Raw genomic sequence first — 23670 nt, forward strand, 5'->3', positions numbered from 1 at the left:
TGAACTGGTGTGCCAGTTTGTTTGGTTCGTGAAAAAGCCCAATACCCCTTTCCATGCTACTGAGAAGCAGCAAGGAAGGGGGCATTTAAACCCCTGATCAGCTGCTTGTCGGGGAGATCCTCGACAAGCAGCTGATCCAAGCCTGCGGGGGTGAAATGCTCCTTTTCATGCCACTGCGAAGCAGCATAGAAAGGCACATTTAAACCCCTGGATCAGCTGCTTGTCAAGGATCTCCCTGACAAACAGCTTATCCAAGCCAGTGGGGGGAATGCCCCTTTCCCTGCTGCTGCAAAGCAGCACAGAAAGGGGCATTTAAAGCCTGATCAGCTGCTTGTTGGGGATCTCTCTGACAAGCAGCTGATCCAAGCCAGAGGGGGAAATGCCCCTTTCCCTGCTGCTGCGAAGCAGCATGGAAGGGGGCATTTAAACCCCCAATCAGCTGCTTGTTGGGGATCTCCTTGACAAGAAGCTGATCCAAGCTGGTGGGGGGTGAAATGCCCCTTTCCCTGCTGCTGTGGAGCAGTACAGAAAGGGGCATTTAAACTCCTGATCAGCTGCTTGTTGGGGATCTCCCTGACAAGCAGCTGATCCAAGCCAGTGTGTGTGTAGGGGGGGTGAAATGCCCCTTTCCATGCCACTTCACAGCAACATGGAAAGCGGTATTTAAACCCCACAAACCACAAACCACTAACTGGTTTGCGAACTGGGGCAAGTTCGTGAAAGTTTGTTGTTTGTGAAACGGGACGAACCACACGGTTTTTTTTTTCCCATCCATGCCCACCTCTATTGGAGATTAACATAATTAGCCCCATGTCATGATCTACAGAGAAAGCGGTAGGTTTGCCAACCTCCAGGTGGGGCCTATTGATCTCCAGGAATTACAACTGATCTCCAGAAAACAGAGATCAGTTCACCTGGAGAAAATGACTGCTTTAGAGGGTGGACTCAATGGCATTATACCCTGCTGAGGTCGGTCTTCTTCCCAAACTCTGCCCTCCCCATGCTCCACAGTCTAATCTCCAGGAATATTCCAACCTGGTGTTGGCAACCCTAGGCAGAGGGCAGGGAGAAGGGGCTCTTCTAAGCTTCAGTGATGGTCATAATCCCAGCTTTCATCTAAGAGAGAGAGAGAGAGAGAGAGAGAGAGAGAGAGAGAGAGAGAGAGAGAGAGAGAGAGAGAGAGATTGCTATGCTCTATAGGCTTTTCCACACGATTTTTTCAGTGGTTCTGGCCCCATGCTGTTTTGGTTTTATCCCCTTATTTCTGCATATATTTTTTTGCTTCTATTTTTGTCTGTTTGTTTTCCTATATTTTCCAGGTTCTTTTGAGACCACTTTTATTCCAATCTTTTTACCGCAATCTTTTTCTTGAAGCCTATTTTGAGTCAATTTTTCCTCATGCATAATATTTCTTTCAGTTTTGTCTCTTACACTCCTACCTGCCTCCAACCCACTTATCATAATTGTTGTTGTTATTATTAAAATTATTAATTCATTTATAGACCACCTTTCTCACTGAGGAGGATTACATAGTGCAAGTGAGATACAATATAATCAACAGCTAGGATGTTCATTGAGGAACTCCATAACGAACAACATTTAGGATATTCAGTGAACAATATAGTACGGTATGGTAGCAGATCTGAAAATAAGCATAAAGTGAAGCATAAAGATGAAAACTTCTGAAGCAACACATAATTAACTTACATGGCATGTTAAGCAATGTGGAAACTCCCTAGTGGTTTTTTTTCTGTATCAGCAGACAGTACCCAATAGCATAGCATATAGTTCCTGTTCCTACCAAAGCATCTCTCTGAGCTATTTCTTATGACATAGGCCTTTAATCTGGGCAGAAAGTTCTCCTGAATAATTCAGTTTTGAATAATATGTGGAAAGCCAGGAGAGTGATTAGACATTTGTCATTGTTGAACTACTCCTCCACCCACCTTTCCGCCTTATTGTTTTTTTCCATCTTGTTTCAAAAAAGCATTAATTTAATATCAATATAGTGACCTACCATTGTAATAATAGGTGCAACAAGTTCTCTGAATTCACAGCTTTTATTATTTTTTTAAAGTAAGTCTCTAGCCCCTTCCATTGAGGTGATATGCCTTTTCTCTTAGATCTCCACAAAGGTAGGAAGTACAGACTTACTTTAAAAAAAGAGAGAGAGCTGGGCATCCAGAGAACTTGCTGCACTTATTGTTTACAATGGGTAGGTCAATGTATTAACATAACATTGATGATTTTTTCAAAAAATACAAACCCTCGGTGGCCCAGGGGAGGGGGTGTGTGCCATTTTTGGTGCCTAAAAAAGCAGCAGAGTTTGAAAAGCACATCACTGCTGCTGCTCCGGGCTCTATCCAAACAGAAGTTGGTTTGCTGATGATGACAGCACCCTCACTTGAAAACCTTGATCATGTGAGGAAGAAAATAAACCACAAATGTAAAAATGCAAAGAAAGGGCAGATATGTGAAAGAACCATACCCAAACCAGTTTCAGTGCTTGTGGACTGATCAACAAGAAAATCAGAAATGTGCAGAAAATTACTATGACTCACTGATATGTTGTGGTGCATTGTGGATATTGTAGTCATTGCAGAGCTGCACTTCTAAAGACGCACCACAGCACTGACATATGACTGGGATTTCAGTTGAGAGTGGACTGTGCAGGGCTTGGCTGCGGACTAGATCTTATTTCCCTCCTTGGAGCCCTTCTGCCCTTTCCTATGGGCCTGGAAATCTTCATTGCAGAGAACTACTATCTGCTGATATACTTTAGGATCAGGGCAAATTTCCAGCAGGGGTCAAGAGCAAAGGGAGGGAACCAGTTGCTCAAGCTAGGCTTGATCCGGAGATATATGTAGCTAGCAAGAATTATAAAGAAGAAACTGCTATTGCAGAATCAGGCCAAGATATGAGGCTAAAGGAAGATACCTTTTTCTGGTGCCTTGGGTAAGCTGAGAACCCCCTGGGAAAGATGCTTCTTCCTTGGGTTCCAAAGTCTTGGGGCTACCCAGCCCTGGTTGTGATGGAAAACACCCCCTCCCTTCATGTAATTTAGAGGTAAATTAAAATCTACAGAAGTTGAAAGAACAAAAGGAAATACTTTTTAATGGGAGGAATGTGGTTTTTAAAATTACAAGCAAGACTCTGCAACAGTATGCTGAAAATTAGCACCATGGGGATGATAGAAATGGGCTTCTACTTGCATCTGATTGTGTCAGTATTTAAAAATGTGAATTAAATTTGTTCTCTCACTTCTCCTTGAGATTGAGTCCCTCTTGGGACAACTTAAATGTATCCATGGGATCTGCAAACTCATTTCCCCTTGGGTGTGAAAAAGTAATAGATGCTCTATTAAACATTTTGGCTGTTTTCACAAGTGATGCTTAAATCATGTTCTGCCTCTGTAATTTGAAAGGAGAATCAACATTTGCTAGCATGTTCTTTCCACTTAGATTGGTTCTCTTCCATTTTCTCTATTGCACTACCAACATTCACAAGCAATTCAGAGAGGCGGTGTGGTGTAGGGGTGGTGGACTAGGATCTGGGTAACCCAGGTTTGACTCCCCGCTCTGCCATGGAAGCTCACTGGGTGACCCTGAGCCAGTCACATACTCTCAAACTAACCTACTTCACAGTATGGTTGCCAGCCTCCAGGTGGGGCCTGGAGGACTCCCAGAATTACAACTGATCTCCAGGCTGCAAAGATCAGTCCACCTGGAGAAACTGCTGCTTTGGAGAGTCAACATGCCCTACAGAGGTCCCTCTACTGCCCCAACCCTGCTGTCTCCAGGCTCCACACCCCAAATCTCCAGGAATTTCCCAACCTGGAGCTGGCAATCTAGCTTAGAGGGTTATTGTGTGGGAAGATATCAAGAAGAGAATGATGTAAGCTGCTCCCCGTTGGGGAGTAAGGTGGGGCATAAATGAAACAAAATAAAATAACATAAATAAAGCAATGGTTTCCAGATAAAAAAGCATCCTTAGAATTCTTCCCCAGGCTCAAAATGACAATATTATTATTGTCAACAGAGAGTAAGGTACTATGATACTTTCCCTGCCATTAATTATTTTTTATTATGTTGGGGGCACTAACATTGATTCCAGATTGTTGTGGTTAATTGACTCTATGAGACTTTTATGCACGTGTTTGTTGTAGCAACTTGGGTCATTTGTCTAGATCCTTCCCTCTGTGGAAGGGGGTACATCAGGAATGTGTTTGGGCTCCTCTATTGTTAAATGTGTATATGAGCGATTTGTTTGCAAAATTAAAATCACCTGACCATCACTCCCCTTCCCTAGCCAATGTTGAAATTCCTGTTCTGTTATATGCTGACGATACTCTTCTCCTCTTCCATATACCTGTTGGCCTATGGCGTTGGTTGAAATCTTTTTCTCAATACTCCATTGGGGGAAAATTGGAAGTCAATACTAAGTCTAAGGTTATAATTTTTACTAAGTGACAGCAACCTCCATCCTATAACTGGGAAATTAATGGGTATAAGTTAGAACAAGTTAAACAATTGGGAACACTCTTTCAATATAACTTGTCATGGAAACAACATATTGAGCGACCAATGCAATTAACTCACTATATTTTTCTAAAAGAGGCCAATATATATCTACAGCACTCTCAACGTATAACTCTAAGGAGGCCCGGGTCCAGCAGTACTCCCAAGTTATGAACCTGCTGCTTTAGGTGGGAATACAACCCCATCTATAACAACTGGTGACAAACCAGTCCATATCTCTGGATAACTTCTCTCAGCGGTTTCATGTAGATGTTAAAAAAACATGGGGGACAAAATGGAACCTTGTGAGACCCTATGGGCAAAGGGGGCCAAGCCTCAGTTCCCCAATACCACCCTCTGAAAACTGCCTTCCAGGTAGGACTGCAACCACCACAGAATAGTGCCTCCCAGTCCCAGTCCCTGAAAGCCACTGAGAAGTCCAGGAGGATCAACAGAGTTGTGATCTCTGATCTATCTCCTGATGCAGTTCATCATCCATATTGACCAAAGCTGTTTCAGTGCCACACAGGTCTGAAACCAGACTGGGAAGGACCCAAATAACATGTTCCACTCAGGAATCCCGGGAGCTGTGCTGCTACCATATGTTCTTTCACCCTGCTCAAGTATGGTATATTTGAGAGTAGACAATAGTGGGAGTACTACCATATGTTTCAGGTAGGGCTGCTAGATAGTTTCTGAAAAAGTACTGGACTCAGTGACTTCATTGCACAGCCCTCAGTTATTGATGCTGCAGCCAGCTGGCTGGCATGGTTTCTAGCTTGGCAGCTGGCCTGCAGAATGCGTGGTCACCTGGGCAGTTTTTTGCAGAGGGCTCTGCTTACTAAGGGCCCAGCTCCTTTGAGCTCTCCCTTCTGGCATACCTCTGCCCCGCTCTGCCCCAGAGGGCCACCACCGCCACAACAGCAGCCGCATCAACTCATTCATGAGACAAGGTTGCGGGATGTAGGTGGGCTGGCTGGCCGCTCTTTGGCATGCAGGAGGCTGGGCGGGCCAGGCAGGCAAGCAAACACTGAAGCGTAGGTCTACAGGATGACATGCTCTGGATGTGCTGTGCACTAGGCTGGGCAGGTGGCCAGCCAGTGCTGGCCACCATCCCTCCAAGGCGGGTGATTCAATGAGGCTATTCTTGGTGGGTGTCTCCTTCTGCTCCTGCACATGTGGCCCCAGGTGAGAGGCAAGGCCAGCAGTGGGGACAGGGAACTAGTATCTCTCCAGGAGCAGCATCTTATTGGCTGACTGCGCTGCCCGGAAGCAGTGGAGGGAGGCAGAGGCAGTGCATGAACCTCAACGAAGGTCTACTGGTGCTGCCACAAGTACATACAAGCCTCAGCCAGCCACTCCTCCCAAGCACAAAAATATTGAACGTTTATATGTCTGGTATTTCCCCTCCATTTCTCCTAGACAGTCCAAGAAAATACCAAACTGTCTGGGTGAAAACCAGACATCTGGCAACCCTAGTTTCAAGGCATTTGAAACCACACCCCTCTCTCAATGATGTATTTACTATCTCCCTGATCCAGTCAGCCAGCCTTCTCCTGGCAATTCTAAGCTACTAGGATGGGCAATGATCATATAGAGAGGCCACAGATACCCTAGAATAATGTCCACATCCTCAGAGTGAATAAACTGAACATATAACTAGACAACCTGGCAATATCTGTTCCTATCATCCATGTAGAGTCCAAATTGGTTCAGAGATTTTATCTACAAACTGGTTCAGAGATTTTATCTGCAAACTGGTTCAGATTTTTTTCTGCAAATTGCAGGGCAAACTAGACTCAATGAGCCACTGAGAAGCCTGCCTCCTCCCACAGGCCAGATCCCAGTTAGGGTCAGGAGTCGGGACAGAGAATTCTCAGTTCCCATGTCCTGCTACTACTCAAAGCAATGGCAGGAGAAAAATAAAATTAAAAAATGGCTGTTGGGCCTATGGAATTGATATAATCTCTCTCTCGGAATCACCAGAAGCTCTATGGTAAAACTATAATGTTTCTGGCAATTCCTAGGTGGTGTGATGTTATTTCTAGGGTTTTCCTGGAAGTGATGTCATTGTATTGCCAACAGCTACTACTCTATGTCCTGACTAGGGGTCCCAGGTATCCACCAGTTGTGGGCAAACTCCTGGGGGTTTCCCCCTTACCAGCTGATCCACCAGTGATCAGCAGGAGGTGGCAAGCTGCTGGAGGTCGCCTGCCACCAGCTGGCACCCCAGGAACACGCATGGTGCACACACTCCCAGGAAGTGACGGTGTCATGCTGGCCATGAGAGTACTCCCATGTTTAATTTGGGCCTGATTTTTGGCCCTAAACGGGCTGAATCGACCCTGCATGTAAGGTGGGAGCACTCCTGTGGCCGATGCGATGACATCACTTTTGGGAGTGGTATCATCGTGCAGGTGCCAGCCAGGAAGGCATAGGGACCTGGCAACCCTCGTCCCCACCCTCCTGGTTTTCCGCTTGTTGCCTGGCTGGGCCTGGCAAGCGCAGGAGTGCTCCCGGGGTAGCACAATGATGTCATTCCCAGGAGTGTGCCCCAGAGACCTGTTCCCCTGCCTTTTCCCCCTGCTGGCCAGATAAGTGGTGGCGGGGGGTAGAAGATGGTAGTAGGGGGAACAGCAACCGTATCTGGTTTTTGCAGGCCTACATTGTGCAGATGCAATGGTGGTGACGTATTGGGGAGGGGTTACTGCCATCATCACAACAGAGTAGGCTTTAAAATCAGCTAGCCCATGTCTTGATGGATTAGTCCTCAATCTGTCTCTATCAAGGGAGCATAAAATTAAAACTTCAGCTCTTAAGAATGTGATTGATCTGAATGAAAAACAAGTAAACCATCTGTACCAGCTACTACCAGAATGAACAGAGCTTTATTAAAATAGGCCTTACTATACCTGTTTCATTCTGCATATTGGAAAAGTAATTCTTGTATCTTCATAAAATAGTTTTCTACAGTCAGATATGGGACAAGTCAACCTCAGTCACATGGTTCTTCTGCATAGACATAAACAGATCTTTTGGGAGATAGATCTTAATATTATCGCTAATGAGCTCATCAAGAGCACATTAATTAGAAGAAAAGCATTCACTGTAGAAGGATTCTGGCAATGTGTACATGGATTATTGCAGCAAACTTTTGTTTTATTCCCTTCCACAAACTCACTTGTTGTGTATAAGAGTTCTTGTATTTGTTTCTACACACATTAATAAGCTTTAAATGAGCTTGTGCAGAGATGTGTGGGAATAGAATGTGATCACCACAAAAGTGGAAAAGAAGTGTGCTGGGTGTCAAATGGAATATTCATCAACCCATCAGTATTTCATTTATGATCTTTTCTTGTCATCTTTGAACTGAAGCATCCTCTCCTCCCACATAGCATACAGTGGTAATTTGGTATTTAATCTGATATTTACACTTCAGGAAGCTGTGCGGCTTGAGGGTATGCTGTACTTTTATATCACTTTTGATTGTAAATAGTGGGTTGAAGAGTTGGTTCCTGTTAGACGGAAAAAAAGGAAGAGGGTCTCTCATAAAACCTAATATTTCTCGCTAGAGACATCCATTTTCTTATTGTTAACATGAAAGATCTCACTAGACCTCAACTAATTTGAAAATGTTTAAACCAGCAAATTTAACTTAACTTTGTTAATGACTCTATCTTTAATGTGTTTCCCTGAACCTAAACAAATTATATGATATGCTTACAGTGCAAATATATTCACTTAAGAATTAGGCTATGATTCACAAATCACTGTCTAGTAGACTCTTTGCATTCAGAAGAATTATGGCAGAGTAAGTGGTTTGAAGCTCATAATTGTGGAGCCTGAGTTCATGCTTGTTTACTCAGAAGTAAGTCCCATTGTCTTCATTGGATCTTACTCATAGGTACATTTGCCCAGGATCATGCTGTTAATGTGTGTGTATTTAATAAATACCTAAACAACTTTCAACATGTTTGTGGATCCTGCAACTTATTTACTGACATATTGTTCATCAGACTTCACTATATTTTCTAAATATTAAAGTACGGTATCTATTTTGACATTATGGAAATATAAACCAGAATATATACAATTTTTACTTTGTCAGATAATGTTGTATAGCTCATTTTGGCCCTTAATGCCTAAATGGATTGTGCTCCACAAACCAGCTAAACCAGGGGGTATTTGACTATAAGTCAGTTTATTTCCAGATTCCAGTTCAACAATACTTGAATGTACTGTTTTTTTGCAGATTGGTCTTAGGCTTGACAAGCTGTAATTATACTGTGCATAATGGCATGACTACTTTGAGTGTGACTCAGTAGGGCATCATGTGATCATACCTTTATGACAGGAAAAAAATTCTTTTCACATTCATCGCTACACAACCATGTACATTATGGGAAGATTGTGACATGTTCAGAAATATTCTTCTCAAAGGGATTTTCGTTTCACATTTTGTAGTTGGATGTTGATATCAAGTATAAAATTCATGTACCTCATATGTCAGCTGAGAATACCTTTAATTTCTTGTTTTCCTCAGAAATAGTGACTGGGAATTCATGTTTGTGTGTATCTTTTTTGTTTAGCAAAGCAACAGTTTAAATTTTTGTGTAAGATTCTCAACTAATATGAGATGCACACAGTCAAATTGTTGTACCTGAGGGGAAAAAATGTTAAGTGGCAGGCATCCCTGAAATACAAGGTTATTCTCTACTGCAGCAGGTTTTAGGATAACAGCCCACATAGAGGTAATAGTATTGGACTGGGACTGGAAACAACTGAGTTCAAATAAGCTCATGAAACTAGGGACTGTGTTGCCTCCTCTAGATACCTTTCTCAATTGGCTCAGAGACCCCCATAACGTAGCAGCAACTCTTTCTTGGTCTGTTTAGTCCTGGTGCCATTGATAAGATTTAAAAGATCGTGCTTTCTGCAGTGTTGCTACTATGGGGATCAGGGAGTCACAGTTAAGAGGAAGTAACTTGAGAAAGAGGAAGGGGCTACTGGATATCCATGTCTCTATTTTAACCTGTAGCCCACTCTGCCTTGGCCCCATTGAAAAAAGAAAGCCTAGGAACACGCTACACATTCCTATGCATGCTTGTTTTTGGTGTAAGTCTCATAGAAATAAATTGGATTACTTCTGAATAAACATGTAAAGGATTAAGCTGTAGGAATGTGCGCCTTTAATCAGAAACCAATTCTGTTGGAGGCCCACTTTGAGACGAAAGTGTGGGATGATATTCAATCTCCATGAGTTGCCAAGTCCCCCAAGGAACAAACTGGGGGGGCAAGGGGTGCTGGACTCCAGGGGTAGGGGATACTTACCCTTTCTCTCTCATGCTCCTGCACTTCCCGTCACACTGGAAACTTAAGTCATTTTCTGGCCCAGCGAAGCTATGGTTCATGCCAGGAGGTAATTAATTAAAAAACACAAAGAAATAGGGGCAATTTTTAATGAATTGCCTTTGAGCGTGACCTGCAGCTTCCCTGTTGTGCTAGAAAATGATGTCATTTTCCGATGCGACGGGAGCATTTATTTATTTATGTCATTTATAGTTCATCTTTCTCACTGAGACTCAAGGCGGATTACACAGTATGAGATTAGTACAATCACTATCAAGTACATTTCAATACAGTATCAAGTAATGACGAGTTATGTCTGTGTGAATTGGGTATGTTCAAGTGTACAGTTCATACTTTGTTGGTGTTTGTATGGCTTATGGCTTCGGCCGGAAAAGCAATAAACATATTATTATTATTACAGTATCAAGGACATTTCTATAAACAATGCCATAGGGTAAATAGATACAAGTTTAAAAGACATAGCATTAGCAAGAATCTAATACATAGTAGAAAAAATTCTGAAACAGAACATAATTCTAGGACTGACATTAGACAACATGGAGCACAGGTGGAGTATGGTGTGCTCCGTGCTTCCCTGCCAGGTGCCTTTACCCCTGGCGGCAGGTGAGCAAAGGCAAGGCAGGGGATCCCCCTGCCACCAGCAGGGGGATAGCACCCCTACTTCCATCCCCTCAAATGCCTTGTCAGTAAGCTATATTTAAATACAACCGTACTTACTTAGAGTCGCTCTACATAATACATCTTACACAGGGATGCTCAAGTGACTTTCTGTGTGGTTTTATATCCAAGCGTACTCTGTCTCCCTAGCAGTGCATGTGTATCCACATGGGAGAACAAGGACCTGAACATCTGTTCCAATATATTGGTGGCAGGGAACTGGATTGACTGCATATAAAACAGGTAAATACAGTTGTTTCAGATGGAACAGGGACATGGTATGAACACTCAAGCTTGTAAAGAAAATGTGGCCACCCAGTTCTAACCTTTTTTTCCTGGGAGCCTTATGGTTCTGAAGGCGCAACCATACAGAAGCCAAAACACATTTTTTTGTCACTAAATCATCATTTAGGCTATTTAGAACTGTCCTAAATTTTTGGACACACGTCTATGTAACAGGATGGTTTAAACACACATCCTCTCTCTCTAGATGAGAAATGTGGGAGGACGCTTTCAAGAAAAAGAAAAAGGCCCAGAGTGTAATGGCTTCTTTCTGAAAAGTAACAGTAGCTAATCAGGTTGCCAACTCTTGGTTGGGAAATTCCTGTAAATGCGAGGGTTTTGGGCAGACCTCAGCAGGATATAATTCCACATCGCCCACCCGCAAAAGCAGCCATTTTGTCTAGTGGAATTGATCTCTGTTCTCTGGCTATCAGTTGTAATCCTGGGAGATCCCCAGCCTCCACCTGGAGATTGGCAACTCTTCTTGTTCATTTTTTTAAAGCAGAAAGAATGTAAATAACTTCTTTCCCGCACCGTTCCTCGAGAAGACGGGTTAAAAAATAATCATCGCAGTTCCAAGGCGCAAAGAAGGACTATACCACGCTTTTAGGAAGAGACGGGCATTTCCCCCCTTGCCCTTAATTTCTCCCTTTAGGCCTTCTGAGGGCAAAAAACTTCAACTGCGTCATCTGCGCATGCCCAGATACTTTGCGCATGCTCACTGAGAACAAAGAAGTCCGCCAGTCTGATGGGGAGCGGAATCAACTAGCGCTCGGCAACCTTCGGCGGTTTCCGTTGGGGCCCGGCCGCCATTTTCTCGCTCCCTCTCTGCGCTCGCTACCTGCGCGGCTCCCTGCCCTGGTCGCCAGAGCTTTGTCCTGTTCGGCGATGGACGGGTGAGTGCGGGAGTGGATGAGGGACGGATGTCGCCGCCGCTGTCGCCGCCGGGAGATGAGAGGGAGGAGGGAGCTGTCGCCGCGCGCCTGCCTCCCCTCTGCCGCTTGTGTGTCTGATAGGGGCAGACGGCGCATCCCTGGTCCGCTGGGGCTCTTTCCCAGTCTCTTCCCGTCTGCCGCTTCTAGGTGCGGGCCAGCAAGTGAGGCCAGCAAGGAGACGACGAAGAGGGGCGTGTGCGCGCGCCTTCTGGTTGGGGCGCCGCTGGTAGCGGTGCGCTAGGCTGTCTTTTCCCCTCAGCCAAGGTGGGGTTTAAAGGGTCTGCTTCTGCAAGTGGCTGCCCCCCTCTCCCCCGAGATACACGGAAGGTTTGGACTCAAGTGTCCTTCGTGGTGCGGGTTGAGGTGCTGTCTTTTGCAAGGCAGCCGAAGAGGGGACCAAACTATGACAAGGCCTTTGCCTTCAATTCCCAAGAGATTTGTTCATCTTCTTACATTCCTACGATTTTCTGGCTGTGAGACGAGGGGATCCTTTATTTATTTCCTTCTCTCCCAACCCCCCCCCCCCGCCGTCCTTTAGGGTTAGAGGAAAAGCTCTAAACAAGCCCCCCCTCCCCGTTTGGAGCCGTTCAGATGAGGAACAAGAAAGCAGCAGGAGGCAGATGTCTAGGTCTTTTGTTTCTCTTGGCTGGTTTAATGGCCTTCTTTCCTCCAAGGTAGAAAGATGCCTTTGTGCATGTGCTGGAGATAGGCAGTCAAAGCCAAAGGAGGGAAAGGGGTTGCAGGCGTCTGCCATATGGAAACAACACGAGGGCCTTCATTGGAGGTAGGGAGCTTGGGTGGGTAGTCTACAAACGTATCACAGACAAGGCCCTCTTTTCATTGAAAGCTGGGAAGTCCCACTCTTGGCAGTAGGCTGTATCAGCATAAAGAGCCCATACCCTAGTTGCTTTGTGAAATGAAGCTGCCCAGTTCCAGTGTACATCATAAACATTAGGGCTGCCTGCAAGATGATTAGCAATCATAACGTTAGCGTGACTAACTCTACTAAACTGTGACAGATTTAGTTAACCTCATGGCAGAGAATTGTGTGTATCTTTAAACTAGTTGAAAGGAGGGGAAAGCTTGCAACAAACACAAGTTGTACTTTTCACTGTGAGCTAGCATGGACAGCTATTGTCTCTACACAAAGAGGCCTTAAAGTGGCATGCTCTTATTTTAACCTGAACATTATTGCCCCAGCACTAGTTAAAATCCAGTGCTTGGCTTTGATTACATTAGATCACATATATTGTGTGCGTAGGTTTACGTGATCCTTTTTATCTTAACGTGGAGATGACAACATGATGTCATGGTGACGATACCAGTATAGTGATAATGGTTCAATGAATGGGCGTCCTTAGTAGAATGTCGTTGTTGTTTTTTTTTTTTTTAGAAAGAGAGAGAGAACTTAATATGACCACTATGTTTTGTTTTTGGAAAACTAATTTTTTTCATTTGCATTGTGTTCAAAGCCTGATGAAGCTCATGCTTTGGGTGAACTGATTCTATGGGAACTGTGCTATGAGCTAACTTACAAAACCATGCCATGAGCAGAATAAACTGCTCATATGAAATAGTGCGTGTTATTTATCAAGTAATCTTAGGGAATCAAATATGCAATACAATTGTTGGCATTCTTTTTTTTTTTAAAGGAGATGGCTTTTATTGTAGAAATAAGAGAGCTAGATTGCTTTTAAAAACTCAGAACAATTCTGAGATTTGTCCATGATTTTCTGTTCAGTATGTAATTTTATAATTATGCTGCTGCTAACTTTTCCTACTTTCCTCCACTATATTTGCCTTCAGCTATTTATTTATTAATTAAAATATTTATGCCCCACCTTTTGTCTTGGCTCAAGGCAGCTTGCAAGCAATAGTTAAAACATTACAAATTAAAACACACACACAAAGGATACCTGGTGTTCATATCCATCAAAAGCCTTCATAAATGAACAAGTCTTGCAGTACCTCCAGAAGCTCTCCAATGACGGGGCTCTCCTCACATCTTCTACAAAGTGAAGGCTGCAGTGGAAGAGGCCCAGGCTCTGTTTTATGCCAGGCAGGCCATGCTAAGTGGGGGAATAGTCCACATGTGGCAGTCTGAAGACTATAGTTGGTGCACAAGAACATGTGGGAGAAGATAGTCCTTGAGATGTGGGCTCCAGGCTGTGAAAGGCCTTAAAGATCTTAAGCAGCATCTTGAATTCAGGAACATACTGGCAACCAGTTAGCTATTCAAAATAGGCAAAATAGCAGTTCCCATCTGCTGGTCCCTTGCAGTAATCAAGCTGCTGTGTTCTGGATTGGCTGCAGTTTCTTGCTTGCCTTGCAACCTAATATCATGCATGTTACAATAATTCAAACCACAAAGTTACAAAAGTATGGATCAGTATGAGTAGATTGGCAGAGTTAAAAAAAGGAGAGATTTGGTGAATCAGATGCACTCAGATCTGTTGGCCTCTGCACCAAGCTGCTAAGGGGAGACATGATTGAGATTTATAAAATTATGCAGGGGGTGAAGAAAGTGGATAGAGGGAGCTTTTTCTCTCTCTTCCATATTAGAACTTGGGGACACCCAATAAAATTGTTGGGAAATACATTCAGGGAAGACAGAAGGAAATATTTCTTTTCTCTACGAGTAATTAAACTCTGGAATTCACTGCCAGAGAAGGTAGTATTCACTGCCAGAAGAGGTAGTAGAGATAACTTTAAAAGGGAGTTAGACAGATTCATGGAGAAAAGGTCCATCAATATTTACTAGCCATGATGACTGAAGGGAGCCTCCATATTCAGAGGCAGCAGACCTTTGAATACCAGTGCTCAGAACACTTTGGCCTCTATGTCCTGTTTGTCCCCCAGGACAATTAGTTGACTGCTGTGTGAAGTGGGGTGCTGGACTGGATGGACTGATCTGATCCAGCAGGCTCTTTTGCTTTTGAAACCGCAAGACTGGGCCTGTGAGCACCCCCAAACTGCTAACCTACTCTGCAAAAGCCAATTCCGCTCGATCCAGGACAATTTCTAACATCAGTCTTTCTGACAAGCATTATCTTTTTATTGCCTGGTTTAAGCTTCAGCTTGTTTTTGCCTTAGCCACCTCACCACAGCCTCAAAGTACTGGTTCAGAACCAAGACAGATAAATCTGGAGGATAATGAAATATAAAGCTGGATGTCATCTGCATATTGATAACACCCAAAGCCAAAGCACTGGGCAATCTTGTTCAGCAGTCTTATATATAGGTGAGAGAATAGAACCCTATGGCACTCCACAGGATAAATCCCATCCAGCTGATTCTGCTCTTTTGGTGGAAACTTTTTGTGTCCAGTCAGAAAGAAAAGACTGAAACCACTGAAGGGCTATTCGATTAATGCCAACTCTATTGGATCCAATAGATAAGAATGGAGAGATCAGTAATGTCAAAGGCTGTTGAAAGATCTATCATTATCAACACAGTCACTATCCCCTGTGCACAGGAGATCTTTTTAAACAAAGATCATCCACCTGCGCAACTAAAGATGTCCTAGTTACAATCTTAGGCCTGGAACTAGATTGAAATGGGTCAAGGGCATGAACCCCAGGAGCTGCTGTACCACCACACACTTACTTACCTTTTCTAGGGAATGTGGGTAGGAGATTGTCTTTTTAAGTGGCCATGTTATCCCTAACCAATGAAGATGTTTGAAACCAAGGTCTAACACTATTTCCTTCAAAGATGTAGAAAGAACCTTCTCAGTCAATGAGACATTGGTGATTTTAACCAACAGCTCCAATACCTTTCCCCAGTATGATTATAAGATAATCAGCAGTAGAATTTGATTTTATGCATGGCATTCATTCTTTGCCCCCTACTTAAGTATGCTATATGTAAGTCTTAATACTTTAAAATCTGGATTGAGTGCCATTGGAATGGAATAAAGCAAACTGTCTTGGGAAAATGGAAATCTGTGGGTTCTGTGATGCCTAAGAGGAATAGTGCATCCTCTTCTCACTTTGTCTACTTGGTTCTGTACTAAAACTCAACCGTATGTTTTTTTTATTTGTTTTTAGTCACTAATGCTTGTCGAGATCTATGCTTTAAAGCTGTTGGTTTTAAAAAAAGAACAGTGGATATGTAATTCCACAGTTGATGAGTTTCCCAAGAGACTTAAAATGTATTGGAAAGTTTGTTTTCAAGGAAAACACTTTCCTCCTTGGGAAGGAGAAATGAAGGTACAGTTTGCACTCTAAAAGATTTGTTTTTCTCTTTCAGCATTGTCACTGATGTTGCAGTTGGTGTGAAGGTAAGCTATGAATTTGACTGATAACATCAAAATATAAGGCTAGTTAATATGAAATCTTTGCAAATTTGTTGAATATTTTCTGTGGTTACTGTTGGATGTAGGGTGGATGCTTACCAGAAAAATATCTTTTTGTACAGTTAAGTAGATCAGTAGTAATTAGTATCTACGTCCAACTGACTTCTTTCTACTAAACAAAAAAGGGGATCTTAGTATGTGATTGAAATCATTTCTTACATCTTAACTGGTGGCTTTTGCCCTCTTATTCTTTGAGGCCTAATGCCAACTAATATTTGCAATGTAACCATGGTTAGAAGACTCTGAGTGTGTTCTGTCCTCCTTTTTCATCGTTAATTTTAACTGTGGTTCCATTGGCATCACATTTAATGATAACCAAAGTTTTCCCTGTATCATGAAATTGAAAACTAGGGCGTAAAGTTTATTTGAAATCCAGGTTTTGAAAGATTCTGGTTAATGGTGCTGATCTTAAGGAAAGCACTTAATCAAACATCGTACCTGTAATCTTATTATCAATATCAGTATATCTAATTCTTAACCGCGCCAGATCTCTGGATTCTTAAATCCAGAGACTGGAGTCATGAACAGACAACATGCCCTTTTTTACAAACCTGAGAAAAGCCCAAGGTTTGCAGGAAAATCTGAAATCTAAAAAAATAAAAGTGCATTGGGAGTTTGCCTACACCCCAAAATAATAGAAATAGTGCCTGCAGCTTTTAGAAACTCAGTGGACATTATGAGGATTGCTAGGCAGCTGCAACAGTATTTCCAGCTCTCTGCCCTTGGTTTCTGTTAGTAAAAGGTGTGTGTTGGGAGGGAGGCCCTTTTCAGTACTCTTTTGGCCATTGATGGAAGACTTTATCAGAGCCAGGGCCAACAGCAACTACTGATGTCTTGATACCATATGATTTTTATGACTCATCCAAGCCTGGCTTTTTGCTACTTTTCAGCAACCCTGAGTTTCAGTCTTGGATATGGGAAATCCAGGTTCAATTTGCCTTTCTGTCGTGGAAACTCACTGGGTGACTCTGGACCAGTCACTAATCTCAGCCTACCTCACAGTGGTCTGGTGAAGATAATATAGAGGAGAGGAGAATGATGTAAGTCAGTTTGGGTCCCCATTAGGGAGAAAGGCAAGGTGTAAATTAAATACAAGTTTAAAAAATATAGCTGAATATGGGAGGCAGATAAAATATAGGTTAGTGGGTGGGAAGGAGAGAAGGAAGCAGGGAAGTGGGAGGATACAGAGTTTGTCGTGGGAGAAGAAAAGAGGAAATAGTATGGGGAGTGGGAAACAGGAGAGTGAAGCCTCTTCAGCAAGTCTTTGTAGGTTCCCCAATGTGCAGCTCGGCCCAGCGGCCAGCACCATGCAACTGGGCCCACCCCTGCAGCCAATACTATGCAGCTGGGCAATGGTTTTCCTGGGGAGAGGCTGCCAGTGGGAGGGAAGGAGTGAAAGTTGAAGATGGAAGGCAGGTAAAAGATAGGTTGGCTGTTGGGTTAGAAGAGGAAAAGAAAGCAGGGAGGCTATGGGGGATTTCAGGGAAGGAACAGGGGAAATAGTGGGGGAAGGGGAAGTGATGTCCCCCGCTTGTTTTACCTATTTACCTTAGATTGAAAGTTGAAGTTCAGGTAGGCTTTATACGTGAAGTATTCAAGAAATCTCTCAATTTTTCTATATAAGCAGCTGAAAAAATATGAGAAACTTTTGAACCCCTGTGAGTGGCAATGTCTCGTGTCCTCTTGAAGGCTCCTTTGCTAGTGCTAAGAGTGGCCTGAAGTGCTGCTTGCAGGTCAGAAAGTTGTAAGTTGTCACCCTGTTAGAGAAGGGTGGAAAACTGTCCTTTGCAGGGGTTTGTGTGGCATGGAACATCCCTCAGGAATAGCATTTTGGAGAGGGAACATTTAGGACTGCTGGGAGAGGGATCGGTGAAAATCATCCTTCACAATATAGAAATCTATGTGAAATCCAACGCACAGATTTCCGCAATATTTTTTTTAAATGATGAAGCATCCCCTACAAATAATCTGAAAGTTCTGAAAATGCATTTTATTTTAAATGTTTTTAAGATGTGCCTTCTAGTGATGTCCTTTTACTTGCTATTTTTAACTTTGTACATTAACTTAGAGCAGCAAGGTGTGACTTTCATCTGAGTAGATTTCTAGTGAGGGATGAAAAAAACTATGACTCTAGGTTTCAAAATGTGACAGAAGCCTCATCAATTTAGATGAAGCTTGTGTTTGTACAGTACTGTGTTTATAAAACTGCCTTTCTTTTGGGAGCATGCCAGCGTATTATGGAAACAGACATGGAACTCCTCATTGCTAGCCATGTAAATTTGTAACAACAGAGTAGAATTTTGTGGCGACTTCATTCTTCAACATAACTACTTCTAAGAAGCATATAAATCACCTGTCATTTGTCAGGTTTCCACTTTGCCTCCTTCAGAGTTGGATTGGCAGGAAGAAGATAGATTAATTTGTCAGAAGCATTATTGGTGATGACAGTGCAGCTATGGTCAAACACCTGCCTGACTTGGTGCCTTGCTCTTAAGCAGCAAGATAACCATGTCATTAATGTAATGGGCTCAGGACGGCCTAAAACATTATATAGTAGTACAATAAATTAAAACAATGACAAGGACTTAAATGAGTTGTAACTGAGTTTCATTTCAGTGCTTTCAGATGGACTTCAACCTCAGTTCAATACAAAAGTTAAAACCACTATCTACGATGCAGCATGTGATGGTTCAACATAATACATCCCACACACTAGTATCATGGAGGTAGGGCAGGCAGGTTGCCAGAATGTAGAACGAGCAGGCCAAAGGCCACAGCAGAAAGGCTGACCAGGCAGTTCACCCACGCCTCAACTACCATCGTAGGCCTGATGGAACATCTCTGTCTTGTAGGCCTGGCAGAACTGTAACAAGTCCCACAGGGCCCTGGTCTTAATGGAGAGAGCATTCCACCAGGCTGGAGCAAGGGCCAAAAAAAGCCCTGGCCCTGGTCAAGGCTAGCTGAACGTCCTTGGGGCCAGGGATCATCAGAAGGTGTTTGTTGGCAGATGGAAATAGCTTTAAGTACATGCTACTTTGTAGTATGTAATAACATGGTGGTAATGGGAAGCAAAAAACCCTCTGGTATTCCTTGTTGTCCATCTGACTGAATTAAGAAACCAATTACAGTGTCGTTCCTTTATGTTAACTAAAAGGCAAAAACTGAGCAGTGAAGTTTTAACAATATCTGATATTCTTTGTACATAGGTCTATCAGTGCATCCCTAAGTAGAGCTGCACCCTTCTAAGCCCATTGTTTTAGAAGGGTTTAACAGAGAAGAAAACTGTGTTTAGGATTGCACAGTATTTTTCCTAAAGGCATGAGAGAGAAAACTAGATGTTCTGCATGAATCTTCTACAAAGTTGTTGACAAGATGTTCTGAGTTCCAGATAAGTTGAATTTGTGTTTGAAACGTATCTCAGAATCCACTGTAACATTGCAGAGTATTCTGGTATGCACTATTTTTTCATTCAGTGAGCTGCTAGGCAAAATTGTAAACCCAGAAACAATCCTACTGATCCATTAATCTTCCTGCCATTTCTTCTTGGAACATATCTAAAGCTAGGAGTTTGTGTCTGTGAAGTTGGGAAGGAGGGGTGCTTCGATGGAGAGACTGCCCGTTGTCCCTTGTTAGATTAGATTTGGCCTAGAGTTGCTAGATGCCAGTGGTTGATCATGGTGATTTTTTTCTTTTTTTGTTTAGCAAAAAGCTCCAGCTCCAGAAACTACTGATTTACAGATCTGCTTTGGGAAATGTGTGTAACTTCTTTTGTTTATCAGTACAGGGATCATTGCATGAACGGTAGCTGATTGTATGATGTCTTACATGTTTGTGTGTGGGTCCTTAGTAGAATGGGACCAGTACTTATACAACCATGCTATTATTTCATCATATACTGTAATTGTAAATATTTCTGTTTGTGAAGCAGAACAGTTTCTTTTTTAAACAGTATTTGATTTTCAGACTTAAGTTTTTTTTAAAGTAACTTGCATAGATCTGTTGAGTCATGTTTGGAAAACACAAACCTCTTGCCCTTGATACCCAATCCCTCAAAAACTTTAACAAAAAATTTAAATGGTTTATGACAGAGAGACTCAAATTTGTGTTGGCTGTTTTCAAGCAATTCTGTAAAGAATACTAGAAGAAAAGGACTTTAAAAACATTACTACAATTCCTGGAAAGCTATAACCATGATCGCTTTCACGTTAAGAAGATGAAACATTGTGTGTAGTCTATGGAAAACATTAGAATGGCCCTAACTGATAACAACAGTTTCTTGTAAGTAGATGTAAACTATTTATAACTAATTTTCTCATTTATAAATTATCGCTGTACACTGTATTACTGTATATACTGCATTATAACTATATAGTCATATACAGTGACAGATACAGTCACTTTCCCATATTTACTCCTTTATAGCTCTTTAAATACATAATAAGAAATACAGAACATAGCTTTCAAATGTTATGGTAAATGTTTATTATTAAGAATTAATGATTTTTAAAAATTACCTTTCAAAGCTCTGATACTAATGTCATACTACTACTCCCGAGTTTCTCGAAGTCTTCTTCAGTACCAGAGTAGTGGCCTACTTGTCTATTACTATTTTTGTTGCAAAGCTAATGATTTAAAGAAGATTCATGGTTTACATACTGGAATTTCAAACTTTATTTCATTTTAAGGCCCATTTTGTCTCCTCGTAGTTATTGAAGAGTTTAAATGTTGGGTGACTTATCACTTGAACTACTGCAGTGAAAGTCAGTATTTTGTGTCCTTATTTCAGCTGTGTGGAAGGATGACTGATGTTTTCAGTGTTTTGTGTCAAATACCGAAACAATTTTTTCTGCAAGCCGAGGAGAGCAAAATGGGTAGCTTGCTTGCTAAGGTACTACAGTTCTGTAAATGTAAAGGTTGAAGAAATTTTTACAGAATGGGAACTTTATGACAGCTTGTACCTACTGGCCCTAAAAATTACTTGCAGCATTCCTATAATAATACATTAGGGCACTTTAAAGCAGGAAATACACACCAAGCAGTTACATTTGGGGGGTAGGGGAGAGCTCTGGTCCTTCAGAAACATCAAAGAGAAAACTGAAATAAACAACATATTAGTTCTTATGCAAATCTTGGCTTAAGAGTCATTGGATAGCCTGTTTTGATAAAATTTGCATATGAATTGGTCAGTCTATAATTTTATTGTCTAGCTGTCATACTGAGAGGTTACACTGTTGTGATGTTAGTTGGGATGTCCTGGTCTTGCTTGTTTACTTCTCTGTCCATGTTCTCTGGACCCAATTATTTGAATATGGGATTTTATTAGACTGTGGATGCTGAACCCATTAACATAGTGGGTGCAGTTTCTAGGGCCAAATGAGATCAGCTTGATTGTTCACTTTGGGGTTTCTGGGGTATGTGAACCTCATGGCTGCTCCCAGGCACTATTTACAGGTGAGAGATAATTAATAACTTAACTGACAGAAATGATAAACCTATTGGAATCAGGATGGTGCTGGTCTGTTTGTGGAATCTTCCCAGAACTTACTGCTCCATGAGCAGCATCTGTGTAAGAGGTGCGATTCAGCAAGCTTATCTTAAATTTAGCATACTGTTGAAAAGGCAGTAGTAAACTATTTGAACTGAAACTAGAAAGGTTCTAGAAAGTTACTTATTTACTTAGTGCATTTTTATCCTGCTTTGCTCCCAACATGCAACTCAGAACAGGTTGTGATATTGAATCAAAACCATAAAACTGTAACCTTCTATACAATCTATCTATCTATATAAAGACAAGTGTCCTGTCTCACTCAGCCCAAACCCCTGGACCTAGAAACATGGAATTTGGGGAGAACATTCCTTTCATGATCTAAACACCCACTAAGAAGAGATTTTAAGAAATTTGCCCCCTAAGGGAGTAAAAAGGGGTCAAGTGTGTTTTCCCAAAGGGATATAGCTTCCTTGTGTGGCTGGCAGGCTGCTGCCTGTTTGTGCCCCCGCCCACTGCCAGCTCAGCCACTCTTCCCTGATTGGGCCAGCCTTTCAAGGTCATTTGCATATGTGGACTGATTGGGGCTCACAACATTCTATACCTCATCCACCCCTACCCCAGACAGTTGGAACACAGAAGTCATTTGCATATGTGGCCTGATCTCCATTCTGAACAGTATGCAGTTGCTATTGGGAGTCATTGAATGTGTCCTGAGGTAAAATGCACCTCCCAGTCTTCCTCTAAAAGTTCACGAGGGTTGCCAATCTCCCTGTGGGGCCTGGCTTTCCTGGGTGGCTGGAAACAAAACACAAACCAAAAAATGTTACATACCGATAAGTATTATAACTGGATTTAAAGTAGTTATATACTGTAGTGAAGCACAGTTATCAAGCTAGTAGATGATAAAGACAAACTCCAAGAAATCAGCCTTCAAGTTAATTCATTATTAGATCTGTTCATTATATGAAAGCTCTCCTAAGCAATCTGGTCATGCAAAGTTTCTGAAAAACTTGCAAAGAGGTGGCCTTGGTAGATTCATGAGGGCCATTTCAAGAGTTGCAGCAGAAAACCTTTTGGAAAGGGTAGTAGCTGTCTTTGCCTGCTTTCAGTGTAATACTGCCAACAGGACTTGAGAGAGATAGTTGTGTAGATGCGAAGAGAACTAACCACAGGTAACCACAGGTGAAGAGAACTAACCACTGAGTTGCCACATTTTTCATCAATTGAAGCTTCTGAATAGTCTTCAAGGACTGTTTGAACAGAACAGTATAATAGTCCAACCTTAAAGTTAACTTTGTTATGGATCAGTATGATCAAATTGGCTGGGTTCAGAGAGGGAGCCAACATCCATACCATAGGTAGTGGAAAAAAGCCACCGACTAACTTGCTTCTGGAACAGCAGTGGCAAGGTCCAGCATAATTTCGAGACTCCTGAGTCAGTGAGAGACAACTGAACCGCATGAAATGTGGGGAACACAACAGTTTTGGGGACCTTGGCTTTCTTAACCAGCAACACCTCCATTTTGTCTGGATTAAACTGCAGATTGTTCTCTCTTAGCGCCTTGACCACAGCATGCAAAGATAACAGCCACTGATGGTACAGGAGAAGACGTATAGAGCTAGATACCATCATTGTATTGATGGTACCCAAAGCATTGAGTAGTCTCCCTTAAAGGTTTTACATGCAAATATAAAGTATAAGGGTTAACTAGAGGTGTGCAAAAAAATAAATAAATTTGGGTTTCCCACTTTGGGAAACCTGAAGCAGAATAAAGGGTCAGAAATAAAGGATTCCTGAAGCGGCAAGCTACTTCAGGAATCCCTTGTTTGACTCCCTTCGGTGTGCTCCATAAAGATTCGGAGCATACTGACAAACTACCCCCCTGCTGCTTATTTCACCCGATTGGAGGGGGAGGAGGGAACCCCCTCTTTCCCCTCCCATCGTGTGAAATCAGCGGTGGAGGGAATTCAAACTCTGCCGGCACAGATCAGATGCTTGGCAGGGTTTGCGGCAGGCCCTTTAAATTCCATCTGGGTCATGGGGGAACCCAGCGCAGTGGCAAG

General features: G+C 42.5%; 1 protein-coding gene across 6 annotated transcripts in view; it reads left to right on the forward strand.

The window, feature by feature from the left end:
- Positions 1–11590: 11590 nt before the first annotated feature.
- The window catches only part of PTBP2 (polypyrimidine tract binding protein 2), a 101283-nt gene continuing 89203 nt past the window's right edge, over positions 11591–23670 (forward strand). For 5 of the 6 annotated variants that reach the window (XM_054979962.1, XM_054979966.1, XM_054979964.1 and 2 more), the window contains exons 1-2: positions 11591–11722; positions 16013–16043. In XM_054979962.1, coding sequence (XP_054835937.1) covers positions 11715–11722; positions 16013–16043 — 39 coding nt within the window. In that variant the 5' untranslated portion in view covers positions 11591–11714. The remainder of the gene's footprint in view (positions 11723–16012; positions 16044–23670) is intronic. The other variant, XM_054979967.1, reaches the window with a different exon arrangement.

The sequence above is a fragment of the Eublepharis macularius genome, chromosome 5 (genome assembly GCF_028583425.1).
Source record: "Eublepharis macularius isolate TG4126 chromosome 5, MPM_Emac_v1.0, whole genome shotgun sequence".
Classification (NCBI taxonomy): Eukaryota; Metazoa; Chordata; class Lepidosauria; order Squamata; family Eublepharidae; genus Eublepharis; species Eublepharis macularius.